Source organism: Chaetodon trifascialis, chromosome 2, assembly GCF_039877785.1.
Source record: "Chaetodon trifascialis isolate fChaTrf1 chromosome 2, fChaTrf1.hap1, whole genome shotgun sequence".
Taxonomy (NCBI): Eukaryota; Metazoa; Chordata; class Actinopteri; order Chaetodontiformes; family Chaetodontidae; genus Chaetodon; species Chaetodon trifascialis.
In genome coordinates this window covers 8,768,031-8,778,799 of record NC_092057.1, presented here as the reverse complement: position 1 = coordinate 8,778,799, position 10,769 = coordinate 8,768,031, and the positions used below count along the sequence as shown (strand labels likewise).

Sequence of the window (10,769 nt, the reverse complement as noted above, 5' to 3'; positions counted from 1 at the left end):
AGGCTCAAATTGATTTCAACTAGAATGCAGAATGCAGAATAATTCATTAAAGTAAAGGTTAATGTGTCCTTGTGTCCACTGTATTTGAGTAAAGGGCAGCAAAGGGCAGAATATTCTGAGCCCTTGGCAAATTGGTGCAGGTCAGAGGTGAATAGAGATGCAGATTTACCGTAAGCATCTTTTTTCTTGCGTTGTTTCTTGTGATGTTTACGAGCAAGTGTGAGTCACATCGAACCTAAACACGTCTGTGTGGTCAGGTTTGACTGAGTCATGACTATGAGAAGAAGGGTGATTTCTGATTTTGATGTCCAAGTGTTTTAAAGTAACTTCATCAGCTCCATGATCTGTGTGTCACTGCTGCAGCTCCACCTGCTGACAGTGGTAAGCAGTCAAATCATCAGACAAACTATAATAACTAACAACTGCATGCACCCGTCCTTTCACCTCACACAATGTTGTTACCTCACATCTCTCACGTCTCTCTGGGGAGGCACTCTACAGTTTGAAAACCTTTTCTCTGACCAATCAGCAGTGACTATCCGTCCTGTTGAAGCTGTGGTTTAGGTTGTCAGAAGCTTTTAACTTCAAATTTGTCATGTTGATGAATATGTTTGCGAGTGGACCTCAAGTTCAAGTTCTTTCTTGTCACATTGACAGCTGCATTTTTGTCTTCACCATTTTTCATGAATGTGGCAAAATACTATAATAGTAGTAAGTAGCAAGCTATGCAGATGGCATTGATGGTCATCGTCCCGCCTACAAAAGCTCCAATTGGCCGATGGTAGAACTTCAGAAGTAATTGTCAATGGGCACAACAGCTGACCTACATGAATCCCTGAATGTATTAGAAATGTTTGAACTACCGTTCTTATTGAGGTAAAAAAGAAAATGAGGCTTTAATCTCAAAGGACTTCTGTATTAAATAAAGGGGAAATGAAAATAGATAAAGCACAGCTGCATTGAAATTTTATAAACAAGAAGGTCGGCTCATAGATACTAACTTTATTCCTGTTTTTCTGCTTTCTGCTGCATATGAGTTGAGGAATCGTTCATCGGAGTTATGAAGGACTGTATCATCTGCGTATGTGTAGAGTCAGCAGTTTGTCAGCCTTGTTGGAAACTCATTTCTACACATACCATGTCCAGCTGTATGAAGCCCTGTACTGCACAGAGAGAAATCAAAATGCAGCAGCCACTAAATGGCAGCACAAACAGATTTATTGTCCTGGACGTAGATATGCTTTAATTTTCAGTTTGCTCTTCTCTTTGTTTTCCTCACAGAGTGAACGGCTGCTATGAAGCATTGTCTGGCGGTTCCACCACTGAGGGCTTTGAAGATTTCACTGGTGGCATCGCTGAGAACTACGACCTTCAGCGACCCCCTGCCAACCTATTCCAGATCATCAAGAAGTCCCTGGAGGCTGGAGCCCTTCTGGGCTGCTCCATCGATGTGAGTCTGGAGGGACAAACACTACAAGTTATCTTCATTGTGTCCAGTAACACATATTTTTGTCAAGTCAGAAATGGTCAGTTTTGGAGTGTCCGTGTCAGTGTATGCAGTGTCTATTATTGTGTTTTTATTTACATGATTTGAGATGTTTTAAAACTAAGAATAGAACAGACACTTTTTGATTAGCTGAAGCAAAACCAGCTACACTTTCTTGGTGGCAAACATAAATTCTCCCAGTAGCTGAGAAGTAATCTGAGGTTAATTCATCCCTGCAGCTGGAGTCTGCTACAGAAACATAACTGAACTGAAACAGAAATTAAGGCTCAATATGACACAGTTCATCCTCAAAATCTGCAGCTAGAGGAACTTTTCATATTTATATTAAGTTTGAGGTGCAGGAAAAAGGTCAAATATTTTCTGAAAAGATGGAAATCAAGAAGAGCATACGAGAGAGGAAAATAAATACCTGAACTTTATCCCTAAAGATGAATCTCTGAAGAAAAGACTTTTGGTGATGATGACTAATCTGTCCCTATTGCTGCTTTGGTGCAGATCACCAGTGCCGCAGACTCTGAGGCTGTCACTCGTCAGAAGCTGGTGAAAGGCCACGCTTACTCGCTAACAGGTGCCGTGGAGGTAAAGTCACTTCCTTAAAATGAGAAATGAGATCAGAAAGAAATATTAAGAAAAAGAGGAGAATGTAAATGTTGCTGCACTGTTTCCAGGTGAACTTCCGGGGTCGACAGGAGAAGCTGGTGAGGATGAGGAACCCCTGGGGTCAGGTGGAGTGGACCGGAGCGTGGAGTGACGGGTAACCAAACCAACTACAACAATGAAATACAAAATGACACACCTCTGCACTGGGCAATTCTATACTACACACATACACTGGTAAAACTTCAGATGGTCAACAGTGGCTCACTGGTTTCAGTCTGTAGTGTAGCAGTGCAGTGCAGATGCAAAAGTACACGTCCACCACCTGGGACAGTCTGACCATATTTCTGAGTATTTCCATATTTATTTTTGTCATTGAACACATGAAACCCACAGTTAGGGCCATCAACATCTGGTTGTGGGTGCTGATTCCTGTTTTCAGCCCCAGTTCCAGTGTGTTTGTGACCCATACCACCACCGATTCTCAGTTAAGACTGTCAGCACATCATGGAGAAGGTGAGAGTCACTGTCCTCTGCAGGTTGTACTGCAGATATTGAATGGCTGGGGCCTCTGAGGAAAGCAGGCCTTGTGAGTGTAGGCACAGGGAAGGAGGCTGGTAGGCACACTGAAGGTGGTCCAGTAATGGTTTATCCAGGGCTGTAGGTGTGACAGACTCTCCAGGGTCTTCACCAGGTGGAATATCAGCACCACTGGTCTGTAGTCAGTGGAGGCACTAGGGCGTGCCTTCTTTGGGATGTGACCCAGACAAGACGTTTCTGCCTGTTGGAGTTCTGCTGGACTCTCTAGACACATTTCACCTATTCACTGTCCCCGTTTCTGAAAATCTCCTTTTCGTGTGAAGTTACAGTATATCCCAGTGTGTTTCAAAGCAGCAGTACAGCACCTCAGTTGTTTTCAAATTTTGTCCTTTTATGTACTTTTTGCCAAGCTTGTTTTCATGTTTTCTTGTAATGTGCAAAATTTAGTCTGTTCTATTTTAGTAGTATTCTTATTCTTATTCTTATTCTTATTCTTATTCTTATTCTTATTCTTATTCTTATTCTTATTCTTATTCTTATGTTCATACAGATCATCTGAATGGGACTCTGTGCAGGGAGACTGCCCACATGCCAATGCTGAGGATGGAGAGTTCTGGTAGGAAGAGTGTCTAAAAATATAAGCATTCTACCATGAGCTCAGATGTCACAAAGTCCTGGCAGTTGTAGATACACATGGTGGTGATGGTGTTTGCAGCTGCAGAGTGAGAGCTCCTATCTGTCCTATCTCTGCAGGATGTCCTTCAAAGATTTCTTGCGTCACTACTCTCGTATTGAGGTGTGCACTCTGACCCCCGACACTATTGAAGATGATTCTGTCAAACACTGGAGTGTCAGTAAATTTGATGGCACCTGGAGGAGAGGATCCACCGCTGGAGGCTGTAGAAACCACCCCTGTAAGTACTGGAAATGTTATTATTATTGTAAACTGAACTGTTGCTGAGATGAAGTCGTGATTAGCACATACACTGTCTTCAACTTAAAAAGATATAAATAAGTAAAGAACAGCCCAACTGAAGATACCCTAGCATTGATCAAGGTTGACCCCATCTGACTGGACCTAATTTGAATAGAACGGGAGGGTTTTTTCTTCCCCTGTAAAGGTTCATTAGGGTGTATTTGTGGTACATTTGTAACAGATTTTGGGATGTCTGATGGAGCTGGAGGTGTAAAGAGTTTCCTGTGAGGTTATTTTCCTAATGTAACTGGAAGCTGATTTTTCCTCTGCAGACACATTCTGGACAAATCCTCAGTATGTGATCAAGCTGGAGGAGGAAGATGATGACCCAGATGATGGAGAAGTGGGCTGCAGCTTCGTGGTCGGTCTGATCCAGAAGAACCGCAGGAAACTCCGGAAACAAGGAGAGGACATGCACACCGTTGGATTTGCCATCTATGAGGTGAGAACTGAAGAAGCAGAAGAAGATCAAGAAGTAAAGGATCTAAAGGATCTTCAGCATAACTTACACAGCAATACAGATTCAACAACTTTCTGAGCAAACCTTTCTCCTGCTTTCTGTTTTGCTTTAGGTTCCAAAACAGGTGAGCTCTGGACCCCTGACAACACCTTCAGGTTAAAGGTCAAATGATGAAAAACACTTCCAGGACCCCTATCACCTTTTTGATTCATCAGTTTTAGAAGTATTGCTTTGTAGTGTAGTGTGGTGAGGATATTGCATTGCGAGGCAGCTGATTTCACAAGATCACAAAAGCTGAGAATCCATCTTGCCAGGCTTCAAGTTCCACATTTGTGGCAAAACCTCAGTGTTTCAGACCAATCAGCTTCCTATGAGGAAGTACTGGCAGCTATAGTCAGGCGTTGTTTTCATTCAAAAACAACAGTGACGGCTCCTGAAGAGGTTGGCGTAGATGCTGCAATAAAATCAGTTTGATCATAACTGCAGAGTATTTCTTCATTGAAAGAAGAGCAAAGAACAGCATTGAAGGCTTTTCTCCATGGAAGAGACGTTTTCACTCATCTCCAAACTGGCTCCAGAGTCCCATTACGTCATATGGTTCATTGATTTGATCCTAGCTTGTGATAGACAGATGGTTCATCAAATAACCTGCCAAGAATGTTTCAAAAGCAGTTTCAAAGGATGACCTCCCAGATGGTTCTGTGTGAACTGGACAGGACCCAGTAGCTGTTGGGAGGAAATCAAATCAATGAAAAGACTATGAATGATTTGGAAAATGATCAGCAGGAACAAAACTGTTTTTTTTTAGCTTAACTGCCTTAAACATGTAAAAACAATTAGTCTTTCAAAAATTGGATCCGTCGCTTTTTTCCCTCTGGCTTTTCTAGGATTTCTGTAACTCGGCATGTTAATTCAAGACATTAGATATAAATGTAAAGACGATGCTTATTGGCTGTACCACCTGCACAGGTGTTGAAATATGCGCTGTCCTGATTGGCTGTTTTCCCCCTTCAGTTCCAAGGGCAGAGAGAGGTGCATCTGGATAAGAACTTCTTCCTGACCCACGCTCAGACAGCAAGATCAGAAACCTTCATCAACCTGCGTGAAGTCAGCTCTCGCTTCAAACTGCCACCTGGAGAATACCTGATCGTCCCGTCCACCTTCGAACCACACCTCAACGGAGACTTCTGCATCCGAGTGTTCTCTGAGAAGCAAACAGAGACCCAGTAAGATTCTTAAATTGGTCCTGCTAGTCTATTTGTGAGGGGAGTAACAAGGGACTCAATCTTGTCTTATTTAGTCAGTGCTGATGGTCTTTGGGCAGTCCAGACTGGATTCAGTTCTTTGGATTTCAGTCCAGACTTATTTTTTAGTCACATAGTCAGACACATTTTTGGTCTTAGTCCCTGTTCAGGTCCACAGTCTGCACAAAAACCTGTCTGTAGTGTTTCTGTGGTCACTCAAATGTTTCTGAAGGGAGCTTTTGAGACCTGTAGTCTGCTGTTACTGATCACTGGGGAAGTGGTGAAAGCAGAAAGACCGTCAGTGTGTATGGGTGGGCTGTGTGTGTGTGTGTGTGTGTGTGTGTGTGTGTGTGTGTGTGTGTGTGTGTGTGTGTGTGTGTGTGTGTGTGTGTGTGTGTGTGTGTGTGTGTGTGTGTGTGTGTGTGTGTGTGTGTGTGTGTGCGCGTGTGCATTTGACTTCTGAATATCTGATCAATGCTTCCAGTGTTTTCTAACATTTTCTGTCCTGCCAGACCCTGTGACGACCCGGTCAACGCTGAGCTAGAAGATGTAAGTAAAGCTTGATCCATATTTACATGTTCTGGGTTTATGGCTGATGATGATTGGTCAGTTCCTGTTGGGAGTGAAGACAAAATGAAGCAGGTTCAGGAATCGTCTGTCTAAGTCTAAGTTACCTGGATGGAACTCCAGTTCTATGAGTATGTGTGCAGCTCACTGTTGCTCTGTATCATAAAGTCAGTAAAATCACTGTCACTGTGGGAGCATAATTTAAGCAGGAAATGTCCTCATCAAGTACGGTACATGATTCTAATGTTGGTGATCTGACACTGAACTATAAAACAAACCTGCACTGAAGGTTTTTAACCCATCGCATCGAGTAGAAATCCAGCTCATTCATGATAACACTGTGTTTTTATCATGTTTTACTGAATGGAAATGTATCACAAACTGCAAAATAATATGAAGGCTGCATTTAAAAATGACAACCTAAAAGAGTCAAGCAACAAACTCTGAATACTGCAACCAACACAAAAGCAGCTTAACAGATATTTCTGCTTTATTATAATTCTGCAGACTGCAAACCTCAGGCTACTGGTTGGTCTTCAGTCAGTCAACAGTTTGTTCTCAGTTTTAATGTTACAGTGTAAAGAAAGTGAATAATGTTGTGTCTGTTGTCATGGTGTCTTCATTCAGGAGACGGTGTCTGATGAGGAAGTGGACGCAGGATTCAGAGGCCTCTTCTCAAAACTTGCTGGAGACGTAAGTTTTCTCTCTGAAACAGAAACACACTGTTCAAACAGAGGAGTTATGAAAACATGTGTCAGATGAATGCAGGTCGTAAACAGGATCATCCGCCTCTTACTCCATCACACATGAGGTGATGGTGGCGGCCAGGTGTACACTAATCTGCAGGTGTCCAGGTGTGACATGTTTCCTGTTGTGTTTCAGGACATGGAGATCTCTGCGGTGGAGCTCAGGACCATCATGAACAAGATTGTTGGCAAACGTAAGTTAAAGCTGCACCTCAAACCACGTCACCTGTTCACCTGTTCAGCTTTGGCTTTAACTTCCTGTCTCTCCTTCACAGGAACTGATATCAAAACTGACGGCTTCAGCATGGAGACCTGCAGGGTCATGGTCAACCTGATGGATGTATCCTTGAACATTAAAAGCATCACGTTTAGCTTCCTGACGCTCTGCAGTCAGAGCTGTCGTTCAGATTTTATTTCACGTCAGCTGCAGAGATGTAGGACGTGACGTTTTGTTGCACTTTGGTCCAATCGTACATCACAGAAGGAACCAGATCCTTAATTCCTCAGCAGGACAGCGGGAACGGGAAGCTCGGCCTCGGAGAGTTCGCCACTCTGTGGAAGAAGGTGCAGAGATACCTGGTGAGAACTTTGTGACCTTTGACCTTTAAATCCAAATATCTGAATCCACCCGACGAATTTTACAACAGCAGCTGTCTGTTTTCACGCGTCTGCAGTCGATCTATAAGAAGAATGACTCCGACAACTCGGGGACGATGAGCACTCCAGAGATGAGAGTTGCCTTCAAAGACGCAGGTCAGCTCAGCTTTTCTTTCTTCTTCTACTGTTCTGCAGGAGACACAGACTGAGTTTGAATATGAATATGTGACTCTTTTCTCACATTACTCACCATCAAAGTTTGACTTGAAGCACAGAACTGTTGATAATTGATAAATGTTTATTCAGATCAAGAGTTTGTTTCACATCAACCAAAATGATTGATAAAATGATTTTGTCCAAGTGGCTCTGGAGGAGAGTCTGAGCTCTTTGTAGAGCTGATCTGAGGTCTTTCCTTCTGCAGAGGCCAAAAAGGACAAAGATCATTGATTTTGAACATCTGGTTGTGATGCTCAGGGGCTCTGACGCTGCCCCTCAGCTGAACTAATGTTCTGGTTTCTAAAGCAACGGGAAGAAACAGCTGCAGCACAAACACTCTGCTTTTTACTGTAATACCTTCAGTTTAAGGTGGAAGCTTCAGCTGTGTGGAAAAGTTGGTCACGTTCGGTACATATGGTGCTCCACAGTGTGTGACCTTTGACCTCTATGCTGTTTGTCACCTGTAATACTGCACGACTGGCAGCTCTCTCCCGTTAAAAACTGTTAGCAGTTGTTAGCAGCTGCTGTTAGCAGTTAGCTGCTCTTGTTAGCAGTTAGCTGCTCCTGTTAGCAGGTCCTGTTTGCAGTTAGCTGTTAGCAGTGTACTCATGGATGTACAGACTGTATCACTGTGATACCAAAGAAAACTTAAAAACAGGATGATTCTACTGAGTCTCCTTCTCTGGTTTCTCGGTGGATTTCTGGAGGTTTGTTCTGGATCCTCAGAGATAATGATCTCCACAGGAAGTGATGTCACTCCGAATCAGATCAACATGTGTTTCTGTCTGACTGATTGTGATAGGAGCTTCAGTCAATTTGCACCTTGTCGTGTTTCCTTAAGAGTCGTCTGCAGCAGGTAAACTGTTTACTGCTGCTGGTCATCACTAACTATCATGTCTGTTTTCTACAGAAAACTATTTTCTTTATGTTGGCTGAGATTAGTGCAGGCCGTCAGATGATTCCTGGCTCAGAAAATCAGTCCAACATATTTGTATTTAACGTCAGGATGTTGGGAGTCGTAGAGATTCCAGCTGACTCCCTGCAGTCACACCTGTTTTCTTCTTCTTCTTCTTCTTCTTCTTCTTCTTCTTCTTCTTCTTCTTCTTCTTCTTCTTCTCTGTCATTCTGTGTGTTAATGCTATGATAATAATAGTATTAATAAAATGAATCATGTTTGTGTGCTTCTTTCTGCTGCTGCTGTCTGGACTCAACACTTTTCTGTCAATAGACTGATGGTGATGGTACGTTAAGTCCTCCTGAAGGTTCGTTAGCAGTGTTAGCAGCTGTACTTTTTCTTGCGTTGATTCATTGTGTTGTGGCTTTGGAAGCAATGGGCAAGTTTTGTTTTTTTTTATTAGCTTTGGTTGTAAGAGAAGTGAACTCATTCTTAATTTCAGCCCTTTTGTCTTGACATGCTCATATTTATTAAGATTTCACAGCATATATCAAAATCATAAAGTCATTCACGATAGAATTTTTGAGGCGTTAGTGTAAGCATGATGGTCTGGTTTGTTCTCCCCAGTAACTTCTCCTGTCGTCCTCCAGGTTTCACCCTCAACAACACCATCTACCAGCTGCTGGTGGCTCGATACTCTGACCCCGACATGACCATTGACTTCGACAACTTTGTGGGCTGTCTGATGAGGCTGGAGATGATGTTCAGTGAGTCCTCCACAGTCTGATGGCTAATCATGAATCTAGGGCTGCAGGACAAAAATCTATAAAAGCAACTTTTTCATTTACATGCAGCACTTAGTCAGTTTTGTGCTGAAGATGAAAAAATATAAGTCTTTGAGACTTAAGGCTCCATCACATCAACATTTCAAAAGTTAGCTAAGTATGCTAACTGACACAGCTTCAAACTGTTAGAAAATGTCTGATGTGTGATCTTTTTTTACTCCTCAGGGATCTTTAAGAAGCTCGACAGCAGTGACAGCGGCTCCATCGAGCTCAACTTCAACCAGGTGAGAACAGGAAGTACATCGAAGTCTGTTTAACACATTCAAAGTCTGTGTGAGAACCAGGACCTGGTCCAGCCATGACAGCAGATTATCTCACAGTCAATGAAATCCAGTATGAATGAATCAGAAATGTTCAGATGTTGACTCGGACCTGGTTCCTCTGTCCTCTTCCTGCAGTGGTTAAACTTCTCCATGATCTGAGCCGCTGCTCCATGTTTGCCCAGAGCTTCAGTGTTACTGCAGGACGCCATATTCGTGTTTACAGCTGCAGCTTCTCTTCCTGTCACTGCTCATGTTTTATCTGTGAGGCTTCTGTTGTATTCCATACACTACCGGACTGATGATGTAAAGTCAATAAATCTATCCGCAAACCCTTTAACAGGCTGAGGAGATGTGTTCTGTGATTCTGTCAGTGTGTCCACCACAGAGATAGGTTTAGCTTAGCTTAACACAAAGACAGGAAGTAGAGGGAAACTGCTAGCTCCATCAAAAACAAAAAGGAACAGAAAAATTGCGCAACAATAATCACTAAACACTCACAGATCACGGTGGAATTGTCTGTGCTATTCTAAACAATGTTATGCTAGTACTAGCAAGGTAATGTCAGTTTCAGGAGGACTGACCAATGTTCCAGCAGCCCATTATTCTGAAATCTGCAAGGCAAAAATTTACAGAAAGACCTATCACATGTCGTCTGGTTGGCTAGTGTTCGTTGCTTCATTAGGTTAGAAGAAATGTAAACCAATCAGAGGTGGAGTAGGGGTGGTCATATGTTCTGTACAAATTCTATTCTGACTGTTCAAAATGATTTAATTCTCTAAATCCCCAAACTACAAATCTTCAGTGCTAACATGTGCTAGCTAGAGAGCTGTCACTAACCAGTTGCCGTGTTAGCTTGCTAGCTACTGAGTAACAAATGGGAACAATCCAACATTTAGTGGACTCTTTCTGAGTTATATGTTTCAGATAGTTTCACCTTTGTGTGACCAGGACATGGGTCCTGGACATGATTAGCTTAGCTTAGCACAAAGAGGTTCTGTGAACTAATCAGCTCAATCAGAAAACCCTTCAGACAATACTGAGGTCATTTCCTGTGCGCTGTTCCTTAGGCACAATTAAAACGTGTCAGCGTCAATCCATTAATAGCGACATTCGATTGATAAATACAAATTACATTGAGTGTATTTTAATAAATACTAAATGTTCCTTGTTTCGGTCAAAAACGGTTCGGTCTTCTGCAGAGTGGAAATAAAACAGCACACAGTTTCCTGATGTTTGCTTAGATTTTGTTCTTTTTTCCACAAACATCATGAAACTGTGCTGTGTCTTTAACTCGCCCAAGATGACGACGTGGCCCC

The 10,769-nt window shown here is 42.6% G+C and overlaps 1 protein-coding gene across 2 annotated transcripts in view; it reads left to right on the top strand.

Annotated features, from left to right (window-relative positions):
* Positions 1-9,796, top strand: part of LOC139350113 (calpain-2 catalytic subunit-like) — a 15,843-nt gene extending 6,047 nt beyond the window's left edge. The window contains exons 5-21 of one of the 2 annotated variants that reach the window (XM_070991241.1): positions 1,282-1,450; positions 2,003-2,086; positions 2,176-2,261; positions 3,195-3,260; positions 3,398-3,558; positions 3,893-4,062; positions 4,193-4,204; positions 5,095-5,306; positions 5,837-5,873; positions 6,519-6,584; positions 6,774-6,831; positions 6,913-6,977; positions 7,148-7,216; positions 7,312-7,390; positions 8,996-9,112; positions 9,356-9,414; positions 9,589-9,784. In XM_070991241.1, the coding sequence (XP_070847342.1) occupies positions 1,282-1,450; positions 2,003-2,086; positions 2,176-2,261; positions 3,195-3,260; positions 3,398-3,558; positions 3,893-4,062; positions 4,193-4,204; positions 5,095-5,306; positions 5,837-5,873; positions 6,519-6,584; positions 6,774-6,831; positions 6,913-6,977; positions 7,148-7,216; positions 7,312-7,390; positions 8,996-9,112; positions 9,356-9,414; positions 9,589-9,612 (1,534 nt within the window). In that variant the 3' untranslated portion in view covers positions 9,613-9,784. Of the gene's footprint in view, positions 1-1,281; positions 1,451-2,002; positions 2,087-2,175; positions 2,262-3,194; positions 3,261-3,397; positions 3,559-3,892; positions 4,078-4,192; positions 4,205-5,094; positions 5,307-5,836; positions 5,874-6,518; positions 6,585-6,773; positions 6,832-6,912; positions 6,978-7,147; positions 7,217-7,311; positions 7,391-8,995; positions 9,113-9,355; positions 9,415-9,588 lie in introns of both variants that reach the window. The other variant, XM_070991230.1, reaches the window with a different exon arrangement.
* Positions 9,797-10,769: the final 973 nt, after the last annotated feature.